The following is a 27,181-nucleotide window of genomic DNA, read 5'->3' as shown; positions in this document are numbered from 1 at the left end:
TGTCGTGCAGGGAGGGCTGGGGGCTGCCCACAGCAGCGCAAGGGTCTTTGCAGGTGTTTCTCCTCCGCGTTGGCCCTGTTGAGCCAGACGAAGGCCAGGCCACCGCGCTGCCTTGAGGAAAGCCGGCCCAGCTCACCCACGGTCTGTCTCTGCGCAGGTGACGACATGAGCGGCTCCGGGAGCGGCGACGGCTGTCCTGACGATGTCTGCGGCAAAAGACTCGCTAAGAGCCCCAGCACCAGGCAGCCAGAAACGCACGCTATTCCCAAGCAGTCGGGACACGGCGTCAGTGGGGCCAGCAGCAGATCATTGCCTTCTGCCTTCCTCATCCTCCTTTCGGTGGCTTTTATTGCCGCGCAGCACTTGTGGCGGTAACTTACTAGCACAGCCAGGAAAGAGACTGCGGCCGAGGGCTTCGCTTTGCCAAAACCGACCGACCGACCGACAAAAAGGACATATTTAATTCACCTTGGCAAAAAAAAAAAAAAAAAAGAAAGAAAAAAGAAAAGAGGGAGGAGAAAAAGGTTTCAGTTGTTCGCTATTTCTGGCAGTGCTCGAGCTGTTTTCTTCTTTCTTGGTCTCTTCCCCAATGCTGGGCCCTTCTTTCCGTACCTCATTGTTTTGATTTTGTTGTTGCCACCAACGGGCTGCGGGGGGCTGAACCAGCCTTTGCAGAGAGGCCTCCTGGGGGGACCGGGTGGCCCCCCAGCGGCAGCCGATCTGCTGCCTGCAGCGGGATATGCACTTCCCCAGTCTTGTCGCACAGCCGCTGGCCAGAGCGCCGCTTGACGTAGTGCTGGCTAAAGCGCGACGGGGGCTGGGAACAACGCCGCTTCGTGAAACGGAGAGACGGAGAGATCACCAGCGCTTCTCAAGTGCTGCATTCAGGGCCTCTTTGGGGCTCTTCCTCTGTGTTTCTGAAGCAGGCAGAGGTGCTCCTTCACTTCCGTCTTTGTATGTAGTAGGGGGCGCGAGCGGATTTGGTGAGCTGAACCGAAACAGTTTGGCAGTGGCTGTTGGCCCCAAAAAATGCAAAACTCCCTTTTTCTTTGGAAAGGGCACAGATGGATTTCTTGACTAGAGCTCGTAGCTGATGACAATGTTAAATGTAGGACTCCTACATCTAAGCGACTGGGAATGAGTGTTAGGGGTGGGGTTTGGGGTATTTTTTTCTTTGCATGCTAGTTGGAAAGCCATTTTTTTTTACCCAAGTCATAACGGTCCAATTTCTACCTGCAGTGCAGTACCGCGGTAGGTAACGGAGAGATGCAAACACGCACGGCGGGATGCTTCACTTGGCTGACAGTTGTGCTGCCCCTTGCTCCTCTGGCCCCAACCGCGGATGCGAATCCCAGTTTGTGGTGATAGGAAAGGTGAGGGACTGGGGGGCATTGCAGCCGGTTGCGAACTCTGCCACGAGGCGCGTGCGGGCGCGACCCCCGAGCGGCTGCCGTGCCGTGGGCAGAGAGGGGCTGGTGGTCAGAAGCCCTTGACACAGTGTCTTCGCCCAGAGGACTGCCCCACAGGCAGCACCTGTGCCAGGGGCTGGGGGGGGGGGGCATGACGTTTTGGGTGTTTTCCTTTCAGTGTCTGTCTGTCCTTGTTGCATCGTTGTTTTTTAAGTAAATTCCTGCTTTCCCTGACCCCTTCTGCAGCCCCGTTTTGGCGCAGGGCGAGGGCCGAGGTGGCCCTGCCGCCACCCCCGTCCCACCACGCGATGCCCGCTGCGTCCCGCAGGCTGCCGCAGGGGGCCGGGGCGGGGGGGGTGGTCGGGGAAAGGGATAAGTAGCCTCGCGTCCCTGAAGGGTGTCCGTGCTGGTAGAGCTGCGTGCGTCGGGTTTCCAGAGGCTTGCTGAGCTGGCGGAGGCGGCAGGCATCGCCTGGAGACGTAGGTTTAGCAGGGGTTGTAGGTGCGGGACGGTCCCCGCCACCGTTTGGGCAGTCGCACGCCCGAAGGTTGGGCTTCGTTCTGACGGCGCTGTGTTTGAGCTTCCAGCGTGCTTGTGCCGGGGCGAGGGAGGGCAGGGGAAAGGCTCGCGCGCTGCAGACCCTGGAGCGTCTCGCCTCTGTGCTGAGCAAACGCCGCGGGCTCGGGGGTCGGACCTGTGCTAAGAAGGGGGGGGGGGATCCCAGGTTTTCATATTAGCAGTTTCTAGAACGTGCAATGTCAGGGAAGAGGCGGCCGGGCCGGGAGCTGGTGCGGGAGGGTGAGCAGGGAGGGGGTCTGCTGCCCCGCTTCCTGCTGGGGCCGGGAGCGCAGGTGGCGGCTCCTCAGCCCGGGCAGAGAGCCTCGGCCAGGTTCGGCTGGGTGCTTACTTCACGTCGCAGTGACTGACTGTGTGTGTCCTTTCTGACTTATGTTCCCCTTCTAGTCGGGTTAAAACTGGTCTAGTTTAGTAGGGTTTCAAAAATGGAAGCCAGAAAATCCTTGCAAGACGCTGGAGGTCGGCTAAGGCGTTGGCAGCGCTACAAGAGCCATCGAAACCCGGGGCCAGGGGCACACAGGTCGTGGCGGTAGATAGGGCTGGTTACTTCTAGAAATACATCAAATTCCACGTTACTTTTACTCTAGGCTAAACAAATACTGTCTGGTTTTTTTGAACCAGTATTGCCAATAAAAAATTAGCCTTCAGTTGGGTAAATGCCCACAGCCCATCCTGCAGAAACTGTACGTGCAAACGCGAGAGAGGGCACGGCATTAAAACATTGTACCCTCGGCAAAAAAAAAAAAAAGGGGGGGGGGTTACTTTTGGGTTTTAAAGACTGAATACCCAGGTCAATGTTTTGCTTTTCAGGAAGATTCGGAAGTCTTTGCCGTTTCCTTTTCCATGCAGTGCAAGTTTGCTGGCAGCCTGTTACACTTGGAGTTTCTTAGGGGCGCAAAGGAAACACCTTAAATGCGAAGCCACGAATGTGGTGTTGGTCCAGTTAACGTGTTAGCCATCTAACAGTCCACACTATTGGTCCTTTTGCAATAATACAGCCTCACAGTCCACGTTAATACGGAAAAGCCTCCAGAGAAGGTTGTTATGCAGAAGTACCTGCCCCTTGTTGCTGGCTGTGTGCTCACACTCTGGTGTCCCTCGGGGTCCTGAGGTCGACCGTTTCCGTCTTCCGGGGGGGGTCACACGAAGCCATCAGCATCCCGCAGGGGACGCCGCCCAGGGGCTCCCCTTCCCGCTGTGCCGGGGGGCGCGCGGTGCCCGCTCCGAACTGTGACGAACGTCCCCGAGGTGGGGACGGCCCTTGTCGGGGACTGCGTCCCGCGGCCGGGGAGCGCCACTGGCTTTGGGCTGGTCGCTTCCGAGGGGAGCAGGGTGGGCGGGGAGGAAACGGTTGCTTCGGTGTGCCCCAGGTGGTGACCTGCGGCGTTTCGGGCTGGAAAAGCCTCAGTCTGTCAAGGGATGCTGGGGGGGGGGTCGCGCTCTGGCGACGAACACGAACAAAGCCCCCGTCCCCGCGACGTGGGCAGCCAGAAATCATGGCTTTTCAAGTGTCTCTGTCTTTCAGCCTGCTCTTTTGTGCCATAACGTGTATGTTTTGCCTAAGGGTGAGGGTTGTTCAAGGCTTTGAGAGCGCAGCTACTTAGCATTTACAAATGACAAACTGCCTGTTGTTTTCCGGTGGGCTTGGTAGGGGCTACGGTATAAGAAATATCTGAAGTCCACCTTTGCTTTAAACAGATGCATTTCTAGCTGCAGGAATAAGAATTATTTCACTTATTGGCATAGCTGGACAGTTAACTTTCTTTCTGTTACCAAGGTACTTGTAACTCTCTTGCACTGTTTATCTAAAGTTGAAATATGTTCTTTGAATCCTTGTATAAATAAAAAGGCTGGAGACTTAAATCTGTAGTTACAGGGCAGTTTTATTTCTTCTCCATTTAAGTTGGGTTTGCAGGGTTGGTTGGTTTTTGTTTTTGGGTTTTTTTTTTTTTTCCTGTTTAAGACATGGATAAAGGCCAGGTCAGTAGTCCTGAAGAAGGAAATCTTGCTTTAAAACACAGAGTTTGTATTGTGCAAATATTGGGAATATGAGTTTGCCCTAGAGTCAATCGATCCTGTGTAATCTGGAGGACCAGCCGCTAGGATCTGGTGGATGTGGCCTACGTGGAAACGAGATGAGCCGGATTTTAACTCAGCAGAGCAATTATTGTGAGCGGTCTCGTTCTCATGTAAGTGCACAAAAACGTGCGCGGTAATAGCCCAAGGAATCCGTATTAGTATTTGTCCGTGCAAAGTGTTGTGCTGATTATTTGCTATGACCCCGTAGCGGAGCGGCTGCTGGCAGAGCTCGGCGCGAGCGGAGGAGAGCGCTGGCCCATCCCGGCGACGTGGCTGCTCGGCCGGAGGCTGAACCGGTGCCGCAGGTTCGTGTTTGCGCCTCCGCCGGTTGCGCTTCGGGGTGGGGGCACGCAGGGGCCCAGGTGAGCCGTCATAAGCAGCTAGTGAAGTGTTTCTGAGAGAGACCTGGGAACCGGGAGCTAGTAAAAGCGCATCTGCCTGGAAGCAGGTATCACTTCAATGCAATAAATGGAGTGACACCCTTGAGTCGGTAGGTATTTGTTCAGTGTAATGTGCTGCAGTTACAGCTATCTAGATGCCACTTGCGCAAATTCATATCGATACAAGTGCAGAAATGATCGTCTAGTAAAAAGTTATTTGCAGGCCCCCTTTGCCTCCTCTGTATCTAATTACGATTTTAAATTATGGCCACTTACTTAGAGCTATTTGTCTGTTAAAACTCAACATGCTGTGATTGGTTTGTTAACAGGATGAACACCATACATTTGTAAATTAAGAAAGTGAGACCGACGTGTGGCCGATAGAAGCGAAGACCAGCTTCGGTTTCCGGAGACGAGGCGCCTCGGGGGACGCCGAGGGCACCCATGTACCTCCGAGGAGGGCACCAAGGAGCTGCAGCCAGGCTCTTCACAGCGGTGCACGGCAGGCGGACGAGGGACAGCGGTATGAACCGAAACGAGAGAGATTTACGCTGGATACGAGGACAATCCTGTTGACCCCGAAGGCAGGCGAACGGGGGCAGGCGCCAAGCCCAGGCTGGCCCACGCCATCGGCAGCAGGGTCTGCACGGCACCACTGACACATAAAACCGGGCGAAACCGCTGGTGAGCTGGCACGGCCCCTGGCTGAGCAGCGACCTTCGGGCCAGCCATAAGCACCGGGACAAGTTGCAGCCTGGGCTGGTGGCACCCAAGCTTGGCACCATGCCGCTGCAGCAGCGGCACCAAGAGCAGACACCGCGGAGCAGCCCCAGCAAGGTGCGGGACCGAGGCGTCGGTGCTGCGTGAGAAAGGCCAAGTGGGGGGACGACGGCCTGACCGGCAGCCCGAGTCCCGCCTGGCCCGGCGCCCTGGGGACGCCGCAGTCTCAGGGATGGGCAGGAGCGCTCCTCGCCTCCCCTTGCAGCCGCGTGGCCGGGGCGAGCAGGACCCGTCGCCTCCCCAGGCCTGCGAGCAGCTTACGCTTCTCAAACACCACCAGCCTGCTGCCGAGCAGGTCCCAGAACAGACCCTCTCCGTCTTCGGCGAGGGCTGCCTCTCAGCCACCACGTCCCCCGGCTCCTCTCGCGGTGCAGAGGGGTGGGAGGACACCGCTCTCATCCGGGCGGACGGCGGCATGCCCAGCACAGCTCTGCACGTGAAATTTTATCGCAACTTGCTGAAAAGGCTCATTTTTTTCACCTGCAATCCTGCCATCAGACTCGCTGGGCTCCAGGTCCAGCAGGCCAAGGAGCTCAGGAAGAGCTTGGAGGAGAAAGGGAAGGAGGAGGAGAAGGTGCTGGAGGCGGTGGGGGCGTCACTCGCCTGGGCGGCCGTGTTGCAGGAAGGGGGCAACGCGTTTTGGGGTGGGTCTGTGGGCTCCAAGACGGCCGCGTTTCTTGGGGGGGGCTCTCGCAGGTCCCAGAGTCGTGCAGGGACGGACAGTGTCTGTGGGGGACAGAGAGGGGCCCGGGGACCTTTCCAGTCACCCAGCTGCCAGGCAAAGGTCCCGCCATTGGCCTTGGAGCCTAGATAGATAGATAGATAGATCTGTAGATATAGATATCTACATATATATATACTAATAATATATATATGCACTAATATATATTAATATCTATATATATAATAATTATATTATTATATATATAATATATATATAATATATATTAGTGTATATATAGAGATATCTCTCTATATATCTATATAGATATATATATATAGATGTATATAGATATATGTGGGTTTTTTTGGTTCCCTCAGCCTCCAGCGAGTGCAGTGGAGCAAGTGCCACCGGCTGCCGCGTGGGTCATTAGGTGTCGTTTTCCTTTGCAAGCCTCCCTGCAAGAGATGTGGATTAGGTGCTACTGAAAATGATGCTGGGCGGGGCTGCTGTATTAGGCGTAAATGATGAGTTTAATAACGTGTTATTATGAGTTAATGTTTACAGACAATACAGGCCTTGCAGATAGTTATTATTATTACGGCGCTACCTACTGCTTCTTTTTAAGTAAACGGTTTCATACGTCCTCGTAAGGTCACTCAGGGCCCTTGCCACTGCCTTGCTGCTGGAGGTGCAGTAAGCTCACAGCCCAGCCTAAATCCGTGCGCGTAACTTGTCAGTGCCCCGAAGTGGGCAGTTCCAGCTGCCCTTTTCTGGGGCGAGCAGCTCTCCTGCCCGAGGCGCCCAGGGGCATCGCGGCCCCACCAGCCCGGCCGGTTCACTGGCCGCCGAAGAGCTCGTAGCTGCCGTTGCTGGTCCCTAGCAAATAATTTACCCTTGCAAAGAGAGGCCTCAAAACTGCGCCCCTTTTTTTTTTTTTTTTTTTTTTTTTTAAATCCCGCAGGGTCCCAGCGCGTCGCCAAGCGCGGCCGTGAGCGCGGCCCCGTCGAGCGGGGCGGCCAGCGGCGGCGTGCACCCCCGGCTTCCTGGCAGCGCTGTTGGCCTTTCCGCCAGGGCGCCGTGTTTGCAAACCCACTCGGGGCTTTCCCTCCGGCCCAGGTGTACGGCGGGTGCTGAGCGCGGCAGCAGGCTGTCTGTGACGATGAGACTGTGGTTTTATTTTTTTTTTTTTCTCCTCTCTTTTAATTATTAGTATTTTACCATTTTGTAACTGGCAGCTATCGGAAGGGGGAGGTGCGTGCAAAGCTAATTGCTTTATAACTGCCCGGTGGACGCTGAGACCTCGTCAGCCTCGCTCGGCCCCGCCGGCACTAGGACCCGGCCGGCTGCGCCCGCGGGGCTGCACTAAATACAGCGCGGCGGCGCGGCGGGAGCCGGCGGCAGCGAGCGGCCCTGGCCCAGCCCCGCGGGCGCCATGGTGCCGCTCTGCCAGGTGGCGGCCGGGCTGCTGCTGGGCACGGCGCAGGCCGCCCGTGACCCCGAGCGGCTGGCGCGCGAGGGAGTGACCCTCTGCATCAACGTCTCCCGGCAGCAGCCCTTCCCGGGCCTCCAGCGCGCCCGCCGCCTCCGCGTGCCCGTCTTCGACGATCCGGCCGAAGACTTGTACCGCTACTTTGACCGGTGCGGCGACGCCATCGAGGACGCGGTGACCAGCGGCGGGACGTGCTTGGTGTACTGCAAAAACGGCCGCAGCCGCTCGGCGGCCATCTGCACTGCCTATCTGATGCGCCACCGAAAGCTCACGCTCGGGGAGGCCTTTGCGGTACTGTACCCATGCCCGGCTTTCCATTCCTACCGCTCCGGGGCAAGAAACGCAATGCTTACTGTGGGTCATGATGAGTGCCCATCGAGTTGGTTTGGGGCACTTGCCTTCTATTTTTTTTATTTTTTAGCAGCTATTAGGATAGATAAGCAATACCTGACTAAAATGCCACCGCAGATTTTGCACACCCACGCTTTGTAGGGGAGGCCGTTGCACGGCCCCCGTCCCACGTCCTGGCCGTCCGGCAGCAGGGAGCAAACGCCGGGTGGTTTCAGAGTGAGCTCATCGCCCCCAAAATATCACTTCAGTGCTCCATAGCAAAACCAAAACATATCTCGAAAGACTGAGAGGAAGAACTGAGTTTGCCCGGTTCCCTGCACCGTTTCCACGCTGTCTCTCTTGTCTCTCGCTAGGCTGTGAAGGCGGCCAGACCGGTAGCAGACCCCAATGCAGGATTTTGGGCTCAGCTGCAGCGATACGAAGACGATTTACGGACGCGACAGCAGTCTGCTGAGCAGAAGACTTAATTTGCTTTATAACGTCGTCACACAATGTTATTTTAAAAGCGGCTTGTGACAGGAAAAAAGAAACCACTCTCACTTTATGTGTCACGAATAAATAAAAGGCCTTACACCCCAAAGTGACGTCATGGCTCGTTAAAGTCATTGAGCAAATTACTGCGGCAGGTGCAGGGAAAAGGGGCCAATAAACAGGGAAAAGCAACAGAAAGGTGGTAGGCAGCCTGCAAACAAACAGTTAGCTTAAACATTTATTTTCCCTTGAACGATGCTGCATATGATACTAGTGCACTGAACAAATGAATGTGTTACTACATAGCAGTTTTATTCTACTCGTGTGTTTTGATTAAACTTCCCAGTGATGTAAGTGGAAGATCTGGTGCAAGACCAAGGTCTGAATTTCTGTCTGTCTATCTCACCGACTGGGTCATAATTAACGGTCACGAACGAGTGCAGTCTTCAGTGGGACGCTGACACAAGAACTGCTTATCCTCTGCCTGATCGCTGAATTTTCCTTACTTTCAACCATACCAAAAATCACAAAATTACATAGTTTTAAAAAAAAAAAAAAAAAGGCCAGCATATACAGATGGTGGTAAAGAGTTCAGCTCCACCATGCAAGTTACGTACCCTTTCTGCTTTTGAAAATAGTCTCCTAAATACCAAAGGGCTAATTTTAAAAAGCGTGGTGACAGTTGGGCGATGATGACACTGGCAACCTAAAAGCAATCGTCATTCTTTTAGCGTTACTTATTTAGCTTAATCAGCTCTAGCAGTGCCCATATCCATGCCTTAAATGTGTCTGTATAGCAGGCAGCTGTGTCTGTGTGGCCACACCATGGCTGAACGGTTTCTGCTGGGTCAGGTGCCCTGTTGAAATTATCTGTTAGGGCAGCAAGGACGATGCTTGCAACTTCTGAATCAGACTACGTTTACATTTTGCCGTAAGACATTTACAATTAGACAGACATACAGAGGTGGTTTTTTTGAACTGTTTTAATACAGTTGCGATTTAAAAGTGACACGTAATGAAAGCTGTGAGTCTCCAGTGTGCAACTCCATTCCCCATTGCTCAGAGAGTCGATATTAAGGAAAGTTAGCTCACCTGCAGTGCCTAAGTGCTTACATAATGCAAAATACACGTCCCCAGCAGCAGGCTGGTTTAAGACAGAAATTCTAAGGACTGAACAGTGATGGAGACTAAAGCCATTGTGCAGTCCCTTGAATTACACCAGTCACGTGCAACAGCAGTTTCCAAAGTCAAAGCTTGATCAAAATTATTTTAACAAATCTCAAAAAATAGAAATAGACTATCCTCTTAGTTCTCTGAAGGCGTACTCTCATCGGACGCTTGCTCCACTCGCCTCTGTGTTTGGGTCTTTCTGTAGCGTTTATCATCTGTGGTACCTGTATTCCATCCAGCAAGGAGTTTGCTGCAGTTCTGTAGGTTTGGAGGCAAGTGGTTGTTTCTCAGGGATTTCTTTAAAAGTATTTATAAATCTAGACTATCATACATAATGTGAACTTCAGTATAATGTGAGACTTCAAGCACAGAGTATATCTACTATATTCTTATTAATGGCCACGATGCCGCTCACCAAAAGAACAATTTCAGTCAGTCAGTGGAATAAGGCTTATTTAGTGTCAAAAGCTAAAGCAGCTAAACAAAAATAGCAAACCATTAATGAAAGTACAATGCATTCCTAACAGTGAGCCATACTAACTTGCAGTCAGCTACAGCACGTCAGGTCCACATTTTTGAGTCAGCCAAAATATAAACCCGTTGCTCTTGATTTGTCAGGCTATACCGGACACTGTGGTTTAATTTTACCAGGCTTCTTAGCATGCAGAAATCTTCATGTTCCCGGATTTCACATCATAGCATTTTCTGTAGAAGCCTATTTCCATTTAAAAAAACCATTCCCAGAAGGCAGTACTAAAATGTGTATCAGCTCCAGATTAAGATGAAAGCTTGCGGCTCGGAACCAGTTCACTTTCTTATTTGCGTTCATAAACTACTAACATTGCAAGTAATGAAAAAAAAAAAAACCTAAGTTTAGACATACTCCTTGGTGCTTGTGACTGTCTCAGAGTTTTTGGTGTAAATGTGCTTCTGAGGAGCTGCCTGGCCTACAGAATACCCGTATTTGCTGCCACTGTAAAGAAGGAAAAAAAAGATACAAAGTAATTAATATTACACACACTTTTACCTAAGTTTCAGATACTGAGGAAGTTCCTAATTTAGGTCTGCATCCAATCCACTGATATTAGATACGTCACACAGCAGCAGAAATTAGTGGACTAATGTTCTTGCCAGTCCTGTAGTTAAGGAGAAGAGCTGGGCTCCTCAGCAAGAGGCCCTCACAGTCTGTTAACCAGAAACAACCTCTGGGCTCCCAACTTCCACATGCGCGTCTTTGAGGCATGGTAGTCACCAGGCTAAAAAGCAGGAGCGAATCTAGACCTTAATGCACCAAGAAGCTGCACTTCTTAGTACAGGGATGAAGATGATGAGAAAGGAAGACAGCTGCATCTGGAGTCTAACCAACCCCTGCATCTGTCATTCAGCATGTTGAGCTTTTACTGTCTACACCAGTTTTACCTGATTTTTTTTTTTCCAATATATTTCCATATATTTGGTACTGTGTACCAAGGTACGCTGAGTCACATCTGAAAGCCAAAGTGGTTGATGAAGTATTACCATGAAACTTAAATGACATCAGTTTAGGCTCAGTATGCAATGGCATATGAGAGGACTACGCTCACTCATTAGCTGTTTTGACATAGCTTTCCTAAGGTTAAATACAGCAGCAGTGAGCGTGCTTTTTCCTTCTGTGTTATCACAGCCTCTTAACTTTAACAGTACATCCTCCCAACCGTTTGAGTTGTTCTGGCTTTAAAAAAAAAAACTGCTTTTTTTTTTTTTTTTAAAAAAACAACATTATCCCTCTTCTTGAGAAAGAGACTTTCTGTATGTTTGAATAATTTAAAACTAAAAACCAAAAAAAAAAAAATCCAGGCAAGAATAAGTATGGAGGCCAGAATTTTGTTTTGCTTTCTGATTTGTTGCACAACAAAGCATACCATAAGAAGCAAGAAAAAAAAATCATAGGCGTCTAATAGATACATTTTGGGAGGAAAACGTGATGACATTTTCTTCGAATTAAATGGCATTTGATTATTTTTAATAGTAGTGAGCCTGGCAGGAGAAGAACTTAATTATAATACCTTACATTCTTGTTATACTTTTCTTTTGGCAAAACAAGGCAAAGTTTGTTCTTGGACTGCGTATTTTTATCATGCAGCTCTTAGAAGCATCAGTAGTATCCGGAATTATGGACAACTAGTAATAGACGATTGCTGACTGCGAAGTATCAAAAGTGCAGTATTTAGGGGGTACAAGTGTTTGGTACAAAGTCTGTGACGCATCCTAGCACTGAATTAGTAGTTATAATTTCCTGTTTGGACTTGACTTAATATGGCTGCAGCGTTATACTAGGGTGAGGGCGAGATAATATACAGCTAGAAAATGGGTATTACTCGTAGATAGTTGCCAGTTGCTATTATTTCAACTGATCAATTCAAAATTACCTGTATTTCTCTCTTTTCTTCCCTTTGCACGAACAGGTCAGGAAGATCCCGCCAAGCATATACAGAATAGATCCAGCCCAGCCTAAGTACAAAGCATCTCCTAGTTCATATCTGAAACATAACAAAAAAAAAAAACTTTCATGGATGCAGCATGTAACAGAATCACACAGGGACGTTTTAGACATTTCTCTGCTGTTACCGGTGGGATGCAGTAACCAGATGCAGTTACTTCAGACAGAGCCGTAAGGTGCGCAAAGCATGCAAACTAATTCCAGTCGGGGTAGAAACCAGCTATCGGAAAGTTATTTCAGTGGCTAACAGAGGCGAACAGCCCCGTTTTCCTCTCTGTTCAGTAAAACTCTTAAATGCATATTTAAGTGCACCGCTAAATCAGTGACAGACCAGAAAGTGGTAAGCAAACATAAAAATAAGTAGCAATAAATAGTTGCATTCATTCAGTAAATTGTCAGTCATAAAGGAGAAAGGATGAATCTAAAAATAGAATCCATCTGAAGCAATCACTTTGAATAGTTCACAAGGGAAATGGAAAAAGAAAAGTTATATGCATATTCATTGCATTTGCTGAATTCCAAATTAGCTGTCTGATCATTACTCATTAATCCTCCTAATTAATAAATAAATGTGAGAGAGGCCCACAAGAGAGGAATGCTGTTGTGCCTTCGGTATCTCAGACCACACAGGTACAACTACACTGCAGATAAACTTCTTGCTCAAATGCAAAAACTACCATTTTCCTCCTCCTGTAAAACTCCTGCCGGATGGTGCCAGGTTCAGTCATGCCTACTCTTTTGGTCCAGATTCTTTATCAGACTTTTCTTGGACTGGGGAATTTCCTGAAGGGTCTTGTTCTATACAGCAAAATAGCAACTATTCTTAGTCATCCTGGGATCATTTATAATGTCTTTCAGCAACAGTGAGTAACTGGTAATGACTAAAAAAAAAAAAGCAAGGACAGAGTGCTGAATATTCTTTGGGATTTTAAGTTTGCTGTAAGACTACACAGAAAACAATTACTCTTTCCTGATTTTCCTACTAGAAAGGAAAAGCTAGTCCTAGATAAACATTTTATATATATATATATTTATATTTAAAATATATATATTTTTTTCATAGGTGACTTAGCAGTCATGTCCATAGACAACTGATTTCTGTGGTTAACTATTTCTCATGACACAGATAGAAAGGTCTGAATCATTCAGCTCCAGCAAGTGACTTAAGTGACACAGCCAATAGCAAGGGCAAGGAAGGGTGGGTTGGAGGAGTGGACAGTGAGGTGGATTGAGAACTGGCTGGATGGCAGAACTCAGAGGGTTGTGGTCAGTGGCACAGAGTCTGGTTCTGGCCTGTAGCTAGTGGTGTCCCCCAGGGGTCAGTCCTGGGTCCAGTCTTGTTCAGTGTATTCATCAGTGACCTGGATAAAGGCACGGAGTGCACCCTCAGCAAGTTTGCTGATGAGACTAAACTGGGGGGAGTGGCTGACACATCAGAAGACTGTGTTGCCATGCAGAGGGACCTGAGGGACCTGGACAGGCTGGAGAGCTGGGTGGAGAGGAACCTCCTGAAGTTCAACAAAGTCAAGTGCAGGGTCCTGCACCTGGGGAGGAAGAACCCCCTGCACCAGTACAGGCTGGGGGCTGAGCTACTGGAAAGCAGCTCTGCAGAGAAGGACCTGGGAGTCCTGGTGGACAAGTTAAGCACGAGCCAGCAATGTGCCCTTGTGGCCAAGAAGGCCAACGGTGTCCTGGGCTGCATGAGGCAGAGTTGCTGCCAGCAGGTCGAGGGAGGTGATCCTGCCCCTCTCCTCAGCACTGTGTCCAGTTCTGGGCTCCCCAGTACAAGAGAGACATGGCCCTACTGGAGAGAGTCCAGCGGAGGGCTACAACAGTGATTAGGGGACTGGAGCATCTCTCCTCTGAAGAAAGGCTGAGAGAGCCGGGCCTGTTCAGCCTGGAGAAGAGAAGACTGAGAGGTGATCTGATCCATGTGTACAAGTATCTGAAGGGGGGGTGTCGAGAGGATGAGGCCAGCCTCTTCTCCGTGGTGCCCAGCGACAGGACAAGAGGCAACGGGCATAAACGGAAACCCAGGAAGTTCCAGCTGAACATGAGGAAAAACCTCTTTCCTGTGAGGGTGACAGAGCACTGGCACAGGTTGCCCAGAGAGGTTGTATATAGTCTCCTTCCCTGGAGATATTCAAAGCCTGTCTGGACACGATCCTGGGTAACATGCTCTAGGTGACCCTGGTTGAGCAGGGGGGTTGGATTAGACCTCCAGAGGTCCCTTCCAACCTCAACCATTCTGTGAGTCTTTGAAACCTCATGGACTGGGTGGAAGATATACTGAAACTAGATAAGTGTATTTTATTGCTATCTGTAAACATAAAATCATTATTGGAAATTATCAGCGCTTCTGATTGCAGCGCTAGTTGTAGCAGGAATGTTTTAGTGGTTTCTATGAGGTCACCCTCCTCTGTGCTCCCATCACACATCGGCGCCCCAAGCAGAGCTCACGTCCCCACTGCACTGGGCACTGTGCAAACACAGAGCAAAAGACAATCATCATCTCAAATGGCACTCAAGAAACAAGGGGAAAAACTCTGGAGGAATAGTAAGGAACAACTGGAGAGTGTTGACCAGCGCACACAATAGTCTACTCACTAGTGGCCTCTCTACTGATGGGAAAGCTGTAGTCATCATACCAAAGGAGAGTGTATAGGAGGGATCTGCAGGAGAATTAAGGTTTCCTTCATGGCTGTATGCAAGTTTCTCTTAGAACTAACAGTAAAACTGACTAATTTGCTGAAGGGAGAAAAACATGCAGTCTAAAAAAAAATTTGCCAGTTTGATAAGTATGAAGAGCAATACTGGCCTGTAATTGAATTAAAATAAGCCTTTGTCACTGAATCCAAGGAGTAAACTTACTCAAGCGACCACAGTATGTCTGCCTTTAGCAATGAACAAAGTTCCTTCACTAAAAACTTTTTCCTAAAACAAGTTTTAAACATCAAGTTTAGATATATTAAAAGTTCTTCCCTTCAGCTACCGACCACAAACAAACTGGTAACTGATTAACATGCATTGATGTTGGAGCCCCACAGCAATAGCAGATAACTATAAAACTAACTATTCTACTTATTCTACTGACTGCAATTCCTTATCATCAGTTGTTTAGGTCCTCTAACACGTTTATTGACCCTCAGATAATTCTCTTAAGGAGAGAGAAAAATATAAAAAAAAGTCTTAACAAGTGCAATTTCTTTTAAATGCTTGTTTGTTAAGGTAAGGATAACTTAAAAACATCAAAAGTAATTGCTTAAAGTACTTTGATTCATAACAAAGCACTGCACCTCTGACCTCTCAGTACTGATCCTCAAGGGGAACCTATAAAACACTTCAAATAAGATCCTAGGCTCCTACGAACTAAAGATTTATAGTTCTACTGATCTAAAAATTATAGACTTGATAGAGGTACCGGCACATTATAAACCTTCCCTCCTCCCCAAATCCTCTCTTTCATGTTCCATAGACAAACAATGTATTATTTGTTTCCTTCCCCTTTCCCCCCTCTCCAAAGGAACCACCCAGTCACCTCTACCCTTGCTACCAACCGATAAACTTATTGACCAAGATAAGCTGTCCTCAGCTGGCATTTAGTTTTGAAGATTGTTGCTTCTCTATCAGGCAAGAATATGGGTTTTCATTCCTCTAAACTTGTTTATGTTCAACTCTATGAGCTGACACTCCCACAAACTTGGCCATATTTTAATTCATAAGGCAGACAAATGCTGAACTGCTAATATATGGTAAAAAATATTTACTGAACTTCTTTAAGACAAGCAGGACAGTTGAGGGACGTTCTTCAGCTATCTGCAGGTCACTGCTACTCAGTTCAGGCTGCTTTCTATATTGTTTTCACATTTCCTTGGGAGAACCAATTAAGGCTACATCGCAGTGCTATGAAGAAGAAAAGGTGAAAGTCTAAAATATCTTTGGTATTTAGACTGAGAGGTAAAAAATTCTAGCTATTTGCTAGAGCTTTGCTAGCTATTTGCATCTAGCTCTAGATGTCAGCGTATCTCACACGCCTCCCAAAGAGAGAGCAGCAGCAAAGGTAAAAGTTTGAAAATGCCCATTTAAAAAGGGAACAAACAGACAACAGAGGCTGCTGGTACAATGGCCTTCCCAGAAACAGGAGTCACCACTTCAACAAAGAGCAATAACTGATGGCGAGAGCAGGCATTGATCATGAAGGATCTGAAAGGGCATGAATGCCGCAGCATATATTTGATGCCAGAGAAGGAGTAGCCATTAAAAAATGACCTATTTTAAGCGACAGCCAAGAACAATCTTCCTCCAGTGTTCAAAATGGATAGGAACGTGGAAAACTGCATTCATCAAGGCTACATAAATAGTAATTTCTGCAATTGTCATGCAAGGTGAAAATTTTAATTGGACAAGAAATATGTGGGGTTCGTTATCCTAAAAGATTCGGTAGAAGGCGTAGAATGGGATTCATGTCACCCCAATGTAGCAGGCTGGAAGCTCGCTGCCTACCCTCTTAGGGTAGCTGGGTAAGCTCCATCTGAAGCTGGCACGCGGAGATAGGCACGTCTCTTAGCTCACACTGCATGTGCCTGTCTCTCCGCTGCCCAGAGATGGGCGCTAGATGCCTAAACCTCCTACAGCTGAACTGAGGTGAAATGAATGCTCCCCTAAAAACAGCTCAGCGGTAGGGGCCTAGAGGGAGCTGTAGCATGAAGACAGTGTCCAAGATCACGGGCCTGTGTCACAGAACAGCGGTGCCGTGCACAGCAATGAGAAAAGAGGCAGGTTTTTGCACCGTGCCTGAGAATTAAAAGACTTCTCATTTTCCCTTAAACGGGAGAAACAGCCATGAGGAAAAGATTTCACGTTAACATGAGAAAGCTTTGGAATAGGATAATAATTCCACCAGTTGTTCACTTATTCTGTATTTCACCTTCCTCTACAAGATCAGGGTACCTGAACAGAGGAGACACAAATACTAGGGCGAGGCGCTCTGCATCAGACAAAGAGCCAGACAAGAAGGAAGGAATCATTTTGGTTCAAGTACAATTGCAGATGAAGAACATTTCTTGCTGGGCACCTGTGCACCATTACTCTCAGTTCTACATTTTGCAGAAAATGACCATAGGTTGCTAATGTAATGGAGTACTCTATACTGATGATCCAAGACAAATTTGGGGTTGATGTTCCCCAAACATTCACTAACCCAGCCAGAAGGGACCTTTCTTCCCTCCCCACCAAAGGGAAAATCTCTGAGGAGAAAAGTTCTCCTGCAGAGGAGCTTGTCTGCCCGCAGCACTGGAGAAGGGGACCCACGCAGGTTGTGAAACACCGATGCAGCTGTAGTGCTGTCACTTTAAAACATGAAACAATTTGGGACAACTGATCTCTTAACTTACTTGGTTCCAGCATACAATGGGTCAAAAAACTGAGCCGTCACCATCGCAGCATACCAAGAAACAGCCACCATGGAACAGAGCCCTACCAAAAAAAAGTTAAAGCGGCACATAAGCGAGTGATTCCTTTAATGCTTGTACGACTTTAAACTAAGAATTAATGTTTGTTTCATTTAGTCTAGTTATGAAAGCAATACAAAGTACTGATAGCATTCTCATTTCAGCTTCAATATTACCTCCTAAAATAAAGATAAATCCTCCCGTGGCAGCAAACTTCACTTTTCTGTCTTCATTACTCAACCCAACGTGTGTGCATTTTAAACCGAGCAGCGAGAGCACTGTAGCTATGAATCCCAAAAGGATGGAAATTATCATCAGGGCACGGCATGCCTGAATATGAGCTGTGTAAGACAGAAAAAGAGAAAAAAAAAATCAGGATCTACACAGAAATTAAGTCTATTCCAGAAAAAAATAAATAATCAGAGACAGTCAGAAAGTTAACAGGAACAGTAAGGAGTGACTCTCGTATGCCTTTGTTGTCAGAGAAACATCAAAATCAGATTTCAGATGTCAATGCCGAACTACACTGTACAGCAGCATTAGCAAACTATGAAAAAAAAATGTAAGAAGCCCTTCATCGTTTATGTCTTCAAATCCTGTGAAAACAAGCAGTGGTATATAAGGTCGTTTACAGGAGCAGAACTAAGACTCTTACTTAGGAGTCCTGGTGGTTCCCTTACAGTTAATTGACGGTGTGCCCAGAATACCTCTGAACTCCAGCCCTTCCGCGCTGCCTCGCCACGTCGTATGGGGCCCTGGCGCTGCCAGAGCAAGCAAAGAAATCCCTGGCCGCAGGCTGCTTTGCTACTGCCAAAAGCAAGTGAAAGGCAGGCAAGAACCTGCTGGAGCTAGCTGGGACTTAATGCTCTGAGTAAGGGTTATCAAGCAGGAGACGAGCTCGATCATGGACCTGCAGAAGTCTTCTGCTGTCATCTCTAACATCTCCTTCTGCAGGGAGGTTAGCATTGGTGCGGGTACTCCAGGGAACTGGTGGCCAATCCCAGAAACATTTTCAAAGCTCTTCCTCTGCTTATGCTGACAAGTCTCTCTCTCTCTCTGATACCTAAGTGTGAAGACCAGGAAACTATCACACAAAAAATGGGAACAGATTATTAACCAGAATAAGCAGGAAGGTCATAGATGGACTTTGGGCTCCCTAAAACGATTCCCTGAATTTGGCAGGTTCCAAGTCAGATGACATCTTGGCATCTGTTTTTATGAGGTGATCACTTCCCAATGCACTTTGGTCTAACAGGGGAGATTTTTGTAAATTTTACTTCCTTCACAAAAAAACATGGCAAGTGCCAGCAATTTGGCAGGTCTTGGCTCCTAACACGTGTAAAAGGGTCTGAGCTAGGCTGTGGCTAGACAACCACAGCACCTGGGCTAGCGCTCGCGCTCCCGCTCCCTGACTGCCTTCCCATCCTGCAGGTTAACCTGTGCTCTGGCTCAGTATCGACATGAGCCAGCTAGCTCTCCAGACACTGCAATTCAGGCATGGAAACAGAAGCAGCAGCGATGGATTCACACCCAAAGTCGGTGGGCTATGTGGCTTTATACGACTTGAGAGTATTGCTCCTGGGAGCTTGAGCAGGTATCAAAGATAGTGACACACAGTCACGAGACAAATACAATGAGGCATGAAAGAACAGCAGTTTGAGGAATCAATGTTTTAACAAACACCAATTAAAAAACGTTCTGGAAAAAAAACAGACAATTATAAAAGGGGAAATGCGCCCCCTGCCCCCCCGAAAGTACCACTAGCAGTTTAAGGGTTTTGCCAGCAGAACACAGAGTTCGGACAAGGGCTCAGCTTCAACATTGCTTTCTAGTTTGGTTTGTATGCCACAGCAGCAGCTATTGCCCACAGCAGGGATCCAGCAAGTTATTTTTCAGCTCTTTGGAAATCCTACAGTATTAAATGGGGCTCCCTGTCTCTTTGCAGGGCACTGATGCTGCCCTCAGGCTAACGGTTTGCAATCCAATGGCCATATTAATAGAAGAGATTTCATGCTCTATCCTCTTTGTACCACAGCACAATAATCTCAACAGCCTTAACTGAGCAGCTCATTTCACAGTCTAGAAACCTCAACGTCCTGTTGCCTTTTTTCTATAAAATGAGCTTATTGAACAAGACATAAGTCAATTAGTTTCATTAATCAAAACTAATTGCAAGAAACGATCCTAAATCTTGCCATTGGAAGAGATGCCCACAGAACCTTCAAAAGAAGAAGAGTTTAAAAGGCATTTGGCAGCTGATTGCTTTTTATCAAATGTTTGATCTCCCAGTTGTGACTACATCTATAGGGCTAACTATACCATATTGTTTTAATCTTATGCAATATTGCTTTAAAAAGGTCCACCACATGCACACATTCGTAATTTGGGCATCTTGAAAATCTCTGCAGGTTGAAATTGTATTGTAAACATCTCAGTCTTAATTGATTCAGCAACTCTGGTCTCAATGTTTCTTTACTTACTTCATAGTTTGTTTTGGGAAATATCCATATAAAGAACACGCTAACCTTTGGCTATCTAAGTGCTAAGCATGTGCCTGAATGATATGCAGCGATCACAAAAAAAACCTGCTTCCTGAATAAATGGACATCTAAATCCTATAGAATACTTCTCTCATACTGAAGATTTATACCATTAAAAATATCTGTGACAGACATCCAAGGATGATGAAAGAATCTCGTTCTATAAAAGAAGGGGTAAAAATGATGTACTAAGCTAACGGCCAGCTGAATTCAAAAGCTTTAAAACTGTTTAAAAGTTTCAAGCCTGATATTCTCCATACACAAAGGAAAAATCAGAGGCATTCCACAGAGCTATTGCTGCCAAAGAGGAAACCTTTACAGTAAATCTTTATGACCATGCTTATGGCCTTTATGATGAGCTGTAACACCCCATGAACAAAGATATCTTTTTTTTTATAACCTCTGGCATCTTCTCTTGTCATAGTTATGGGCAAGTTTCTTAAAAGCAATTTGAAACACGCCTAAACCGTCTAATGATTATTTTTCAGTCTGCCTTGCCTCATGCCTGCAGGTGCATCACTAACAACCCCACTTTCTTCCTCTTTCCTGATTGGCCAACTATCTTCTTCACTTTTTCTAAATGTCAGTGTCCCCTAACTTGTTGCTTTTTCTGTTACTCAATTTTTCTTTCTAAAACTTTTTCTTCTCTACAATTCTGCAAGCTGCTTTTTTGGCCTCTCTTTTCCCCTGCCTGTACCCCCTAAATATACTCAAGAATATTCTCAAGTAACATCTTCTCAAGCAAACTAGAGTAACTGACGTCTTCTTCAACTGCATCAAGGTTCATCTTCAAACAGTCCCTTTCAGAGCCTGGCCTATGAATGCACTTGCTGCCTGCCCTTGTTGTTCTCTTCCTCCGACTCCATGTTGCTACCAGCAGCTCTCCAGGAGCCTTGCTGCTTGCTTTCCCTCCCCCTTTTGCTTTAGCACATCCACTCACAACGCTGCTTTCTGCCTCCGCCAGCAGCTCCGAGACCCTGCCCGGATGCGGCCAGGGGCCCGCGTCTCCCACGCTCAGGGGCAACATCCCGTGTGAATACCTCCTTGACCAGAGGCCACACAGAGCCAGCAGGGATATGCGATGAACCAACTCCTGCAGGGCCTTTGCGTGAACCAAACGCGAACTCGCGTACGTGCTCTGCAGAGGAAAACCGGATGGACAACATCCTGCTGTTGCTGATCCTAACGAGTTTACACAGGGTACCTTTCACGTTCCTCTTGCACGCGCGGTTTACCCATGCGGTTTAATACCGCTTGTTAGTTATCACTGAAAAATTAAAGAACAGATTATTCCCTAAAGACTGGACCCAGCTACGCAGTCTCACAGAATTTCTATGCCACTTTCAGAGCTGGTCAATAACACCAATTTATTTCAGACTGAGTGAGAGAGGGAGGTGAGAGAAAAATCTCTTCCTTAAGCCCGACTAATCCTGTGTTACAGGCTCTCCACCACAGGAGTATCCTCCTTCCTGGTTAGTTTAACCACCTCCTACTGTGGGTACAGCTCATTAGGAAGGCATTCTTATTCTGGGATAAGTACCTACATACATTCAAGATTAATAAAAAATGAGTTAACTGTCTATCGCGCTACTTACTACACAGAGAATATCGCCTTAAACATTTGAGGTCAATCCGCAATATGACTGAAAACTGACATATAGCCCAGGAAACAGCATCTAAATAAAAATTCTAAATTTCCTGATATTTAGAACCACCTCCAGCAAGACATTAGTTACCAGCTTCTGGCATGTAAATTAATTTAAAACATATCCTCATTTTATTTCCATTATGCCATTATGTATGATTTTTCAGTCTCAACATGCCAGAAATACTAGCTGCTTCTTCACTAGAAACACCACTTTCACCCATGCATGTGAAAAGGTGCAGATACAGTACACGGGCTGTCGAGTAGTGCAAAAGAATGCCTATACAGTAATCCCAAATAAATAAGGAATTGTCATAAGACTTGTGTAAAAATGACTCCTAATAAATCTTCCCATACGATGCTAGAAAAGAGATTACACTATACTTTAAATGCCTATGAAAGTAAATGCTTAATCAACAACATGACTTCATTTGCCTTATTTTATAGCCTTTCCCAATGTGTTTGACATATTCTGCTGCTTAAAGAAGATTTTTTTTTTTTTTTTTACTTTAGCCCCCAAATTCCTTGCTGGCCAGAAAGTCAATGTTGTTTTCCAATACTACCAGATTACCAAAACAAAAATCTTACTGCTTCCTTCCAACAAATTCTTCACCAACAGAAACAAGCCTGTACAAAGTCACATACCAGGCAGCGCAAACATAGAGTCAAATTCTCTGCAGTTGGATACTCCAGTGCTGTCTTCTGCACAGCTCTTCCAGAGGTTTTCAAACAACGTCGATGTCGTGATCACACTACCATGTATACTGGAGATTTTCCAGTAATTATGTGGCAACGTTGCTCCAATAAGTATCCATCCACCCAAACACAGAAGAAAACCAGCAATTTCCAAAGCAGCAGACATGCTTGCGGGTAGTGACCGTTAAATAGGTCTATAATGAGATTGCAATCAGGTGGAATTAAATATATGTCTTCCTTAGAAACCTCCTTGCTGCTTTATCTCTGGCTTTCACTCCAAAATGAGGCTACCTTTGCTCTTTGCTCAACCCCACAGATAAGGCTTCCAGTGCATGACAATAAGAAGTGGGAACAGTTTATGACAGAGGCATTAGTATTTTTTAAACTACTGCCAATATTAACGACAAGTGACAAAAGGAGCCTATTCTTAACCTCAGCCTATAAAGTCCAGCCAGTATTCTTGCAAAAGATTTTTGTAAGAGTGATGATATTGGCAAATATTTTCTCTCTCTCTCCTCTCAAATCGATTACAGTTTGCACAGGATACATACACTGAAATTTTCTTACTGATATCAAATCAAAACAAGCTTTGTCGGGTTATTTTCTTCATGACAAAACTCATCTGGAAACTTCTGAGCAGGAATTTTTTTTCCATTCATAGAAGATTTAGCACATTTTTAGAATTATGCTCGCAAGCAAACCAATAGTAACCTCTCGCTTAGCTAAAACGGATAGCAACTGTGCTGAGAGCTTATTTCAGGAACGTTAAGTTTGTGGATAAATGATTTTCATTAATATTTTACCATCTATTGATCTACAGTTAAACTGATGCACTCATAAAACATAGTCCCACGTATACTGGCATACAACCATGATAATGCACGGCCCATGGAAACGAGACGTAAGGGACAGAATCACAGCGCGACAAGCCTGTGTCAAAATGATGAAGGAAAATAGCTACCTGAGGAATATCACCTATCAGCTGATTGCATGATTGTCAGATTATTTACATTAGGAGAAAGAAAAATCTATTCTAGACTAAGTAGAGGTGCGTAAACTTGGCTTACTTGCTTCTGCCCTTAACTACACACAGTCACAGATTCACTTCACATCACTCACTAATTTAATACCTTAAACTGCTTGTGTATGTACATAGGGGTAACCATCTTTCACAGTGGCAACCTGCTCTTATGTCCAGCAAACGGAGTCACAAGTTCTTCAGAAAACAGCTATGTTATGATGCAACTCATCATATGCAGCAGAGTCATGGCATTACATGTGTATGGCATGTTATGCCATGTAATGCCGTAAGGACTCCCAAAAGGATCATTTCTTGTGAGAGTCTCAACTGGCCCATAACAGATATATCTGTTTTTCAAAATTCACTGCTCATTTTGAGCCTGTGCTGCAGAAGACCAGGTTTTAGTTGCACAACGACACTATAGTGCCACTGCGAGCGTTCTTCCCCCTTCGCAACCAAGAGGAGCTTCGCCATTGACTTAAATAAGAACAGATGTAGCAGCCCAGCCAGTGTGATCATGTCCAGCTCTGTACTTGCAATCTTTTAAAGAAACCGGAGAGCGATGTGGTAAGAATTTATGTTCTAAGGACATTTCTACAGAATCCTCTCCTGCTAGGAAAAGGTCAGTGCAATTTCAAAAAGATGGCGCAGTAAAATGAATACACTGAAATATCAGCAACCCCTTAAAAGCTCTTCAAAGAGTTTCAGATTGATTTATCCATACACAGGTGTCACCCTCGCAACCTCAGAGATCAGTTCTGCTCACAGGACTTTCAAAGCTGAGTTTAGCTGGGCACTCGAACCAAGCGTCCCCAGATTTTTACATGGCTGCCATAGGTAGTTTTCATAAAGAATTGTTCTCTTCCTAATGGCTATTAAGAAGGTTATTTGGACGGGCACTCATAAAGCACACCTATAAGCAGAAAAGATTGAACTGCAGACCTGGCATGCATGAGTTTTTCCTCATATGGCACCATTTTAACCATTCCATTAAGGAAATTACTGTACTTTAAGGAAAACAGAAGTGTTGAAGAATACGGTACCGTTTTTTCACTACATCATTGGGTAAACAGAGGCTACAGCCATAATAGCAAGTGCTACAGTGCAGCAGCATCGGCAGCAGCAGAGTAAACCAGCTGGCATTGGCAGCCTCACATCAGCACTCCCTACGAGCTGAGAGTTTTACTCAGACTTGCTCTAATCTGCTCCGGTGACCCGAACGCCCGTTTCGGATCAGCAGGCATGCGGCGCGTTCGTGGAGCACATTTCCCTGCTTATTTTCATCCACAAGCAATCCAGCGTGGACACTCCAAGAGCACTCCGCAATGCAAACCAAGTGTGGTAAGTGAGAATAATTGGAGGATTCACTACAAAAGTGTACACCTGATGCAAGTAAAATGCTAATGTAGATGCATCTAGATAGGTGATATATGACCTTGGAGAGAAATTGCTAATAGCTCTTCCTTAGTCTAAGTTGCATAGATATTCTAAAATCAGAGCGTACCTCCATATAATATGGCTGAGAGAGGGCTTACAGGTAGAAAAACATATCTTTTTTAATCGGCTCAACCAGTACAGTTGGGAAAAAAAATCACTCAAAGAATTAACACCCTAATGTTTGGTCAACACAAGCTGTATCTTTCTGATCTCTATCACTTCTGCCGATTTGTTTCCAGATTATAGGAATGTTGACTCCACGCTGTAAGACAAGCAGCCCTGTGACTCACGGCGATTACTCTCCAAGCAACCATACCAAGTGTCCATTAGGTGGCATGAAGGAACCTTTGCTGTTTCTAGGACAAGCAGCTGTTTGCGCAGCTGCAGACAGCTAGCAGAGCCCTGCTAACCAGGGACCCTCCCTTACGACTCGGGGAGGGGGGTTGTTGGAAGGGAGTGAGGAAAAAGTCCTGGAGAGGCAACTGCTTCAGCTCACCAGGAAATCTTCTGCCAGTGACCTTTTCCTGGTGGTTCTGGTGACTCTTTCTGAAAGCAAGTGAACGTTTTGGTGTCTCACCTGATGAAAAGTGATAGCGGACACAGAAAAGCAGCAGACTGAGCAAGAGCCATTCAAAGCCTTCCACAGAGCCCCAGTGTCTTTCCACGCTGGCGGTACTGAACCTGCATGATGCAAGGCGGCTGTCACGCATTCAGCATCTGCATGTCTCCACGGCCCCGACAAGCCTCCGTTTCTCCCTGTTTGGTGAGGCAGCGCACAGCTGCCATGCCGTCTTAAGAGCCATACCATCTTGCTATGGCGTATGAGAACAGAAGGACCATTGGTCCCACCTCACCACTCTGATTTCCAGAAATCAAATCTAGGTTTCTAAATGAAATTTAGACTTCCCGGTATCCGCATACAGGATGTCCTGGAGAGGAGTATTCTCATACTGGGAATCTGCACAACTGAAACAGAAAGGTATGAAAAGCTGACATTGCCTCCGACTTACATGAGCGGAGTTACTAACGTCCTTGGAATGACACGATAAGCCTCCTTCTGAGGCTACAAAATTGGACTCATTATGGGATGCTGAATACTTAGTCTCAAACTGGCACCATCGTTATGAAAGCAGATGAGGCCTGAGGAAGAACCATGGATATGCTGAATCTTTAGAGTTTTCAGGCAGTCAGGTTTTAGAAATCTGACTTGCAGTTAGGAAGATCTGACTTCAGTGGAGCCCATGTCTGGGTCAAGAAAAACAAGCCTTCCTAGTGTGCGAGACGTGATATTCGTAAGACCAGAATCCTGGGTTAAGCACTGCATAGCAAGAATAAATCAGCTGGGAAAATCCCCCCAGAAAGTCCAGAAAACCAGCAATGACAATGCATAAAAGAAGGAACATCTGAAGAAATGGTTCCATGGCAATATAACCAATAAAGTGACTGCACACTACGGAAAGTTGAAAAAAACTAAATGGAATGTTCTGTTTAAGACTGAAATCTTACCAAAACACCACTTTTCAAAGGGCATACTGCAACTGTTTCTCTGCTCAATTTTTTGAGGAAAGCACTTAAATACATCAGTCCTTCCTGGTCCTTTACCACAAAAAGAGTGTTTAACAGAAAAATATGAAAAATGCAGAATAATCCCAGTAAAATAATTTTCAGGACCTAGAAAGACAATTCTTCTCTTGCAATTTGCAGATAAGTTACCATGCTAGCTTAGAAAACACAGAAGCATTATTTGTACAGACACATTTTAAATTAAGCTGGCTGCCTTTGAGAACAACTAGAACAAATAGGCAGATTTAGCACACATTATCAAGCAACTTCTGGAATATCTGAAAAATTCCAACTCACAGCAAAGCATAAACGAGCACCGACACTCATTGACGTCTAATCTGCTTGCAGTTAAGAACGAGACCGGGTAAGACGATAATTCCCCCCCTCCCCCCCAAACAATAAAAAAAATCCCTGACTCATTGCATATCGTTCATACTTCTATTCCAACACCACACAGATGGCAACAAAGCAACAGTAAGTACTGAGCTGAACGGCACGGTTAAGGATATGGATTTCACTAGGGCCGTTTTAGCCTGTCTGTGGGTAAAAAAAAAAAAAAAAAGGACAAATCTTGTCTTTACCTCTGTAGCAAGAGCTACTGCACTAATATGCTGTTCCAAAAGGAGGAGTAAAATTACATCCCCAGATTTGACAGAAGTGTGCCACACCAACTTACTGTCTGCACTCAGCAAGTAGGAAAATTTCTTGCACTGCACTTTTCCCAAAGCCGTAACCGGACACTCCATCCAAAGGCCTTCAGAAATCCAGTCCGTAGGGACTAACACTGTTGCCGTGCTGGAAATTCTCCATCTGTTGGACATGGTAGTAACAAGTACAATGGTGAATGCGGCTAGAGCCAGCAGCAACGCACAAATTTGTGAAGCAGATGATGCCATTGTTCCGACAGAGGTTAGTTTTCAAAGAAGCCTCCCAAGATTTCCGATATTAGGAACCTGTTGAAACAGTTCATACACACACAAC

The 27,181-nt window shown here is 46.5% G+C and overlaps 3 protein-coding genes across 16 annotated transcripts in view; 2 read left to right on the top strand and 1 right to left on the bottom strand.

Moving 5' to 3' along the window:
* The window catches only part of GPC1 (glypican 1), a 187,354-nt gene extending 183,506 nt beyond the window's left edge, over positions 1–3,848 (top strand). Inside the window, exon 9 of the mRNA XM_068954346.1 lies at positions 158–3,848. Within this exon, the coding sequence (XP_068810447.1) occupies positions 158–375 (218 nt within the window). The 3' untranslated portion in view covers positions 376–3,848. The remainder of the gene's footprint in view (positions 1–157) is intronic.
* Positions 3,849–7,262: 3,414 nt separating this feature from the next.
* Positions 7,263–8,311, top strand: DUSP28 (dual specificity phosphatase 28). Its single transcript, XM_068954212.1, has 2 exons — positions 7,263–7,668; positions 8,082–8,311. The coding sequence occupies exons 1-2, from the start codon at positions 7,321–7,323 to the stop codon at positions 8,193–8,195; spliced, it is 462 nt and encodes a 153-aa protein (XP_068810313.1). The 5' UTR covers positions 7,263–7,320; the 3' UTR covers positions 8,196–8,311.
* An 853-nt stretch (positions 8,312–9,164) lies between these two features.
* The window catches only part of LOC104143561 (claudin-15), a 62,607-nt gene continuing 44,590 nt past the window's right edge, over positions 9,165–27,181 (bottom strand). For 11 of the 14 annotated variants that reach the window (XM_068954200.1, XM_068954201.1, XM_009674128.2 and 8 more), the window contains 5 exons: positions 26,877–27,153; positions 17,475–17,639; positions 17,242–17,323; positions 11,778–11,888; positions 9,165–10,342 (listed from right to left, as the gene is read on the bottom strand). In XM_068954200.1, the coding sequence (XP_068810301.1) occupies positions 10,243–10,342; positions 11,778–11,888; positions 17,242–17,323; positions 17,475–17,639; positions 26,877–27,096 (678 nt within the window). In that variant the 5' untranslated portion in view covers positions 27,097–27,153 and the 3' untranslated portion in view covers positions 9,165–10,242. Of the gene's footprint in view, positions 10,343–11,777; positions 11,889–17,241; positions 17,324–17,474; positions 17,640–22,128; positions 22,453–26,876; positions 27,154–27,181 lie in introns of those variants that run through there. The other 3 variants (XM_068954209.1, XM_068954210.1, XM_009674130.2) reach the window with 2 other exon arrangements.

The sequence above is a fragment of the Struthio camelus genome, chromosome 9, assembly GCF_040807025.1.
Source record: "Struthio camelus isolate bStrCam1 chromosome 9, bStrCam1.hap1, whole genome shotgun sequence".
Classification (NCBI taxonomy): domain Eukaryota; kingdom Metazoa; phylum Chordata; class Aves; order Struthioniformes; family Struthionidae; genus Struthio; species Struthio camelus.
This window is presented reverse-complemented; position numbering and strand designations above follow the sequence as displayed.

Bases quoted from the DNA above. Each gene is read 5' to 3' on its own strand.
- DUSP28 (XM_068954212.1), top strand. From the start codon at position 7,321: ATGGTGCCGCTCTGCCAGGTGGCGGCCGGGCTGCTGCTGGGCACGGCG. The intron at 7,669-8,081 runs GTACTGTACCCA...GTCTCTCGCTAG, and splicing joins CGCTCGGGGAGGCCTTTGCG to GCTGTGAAGGCGGCCAGACC.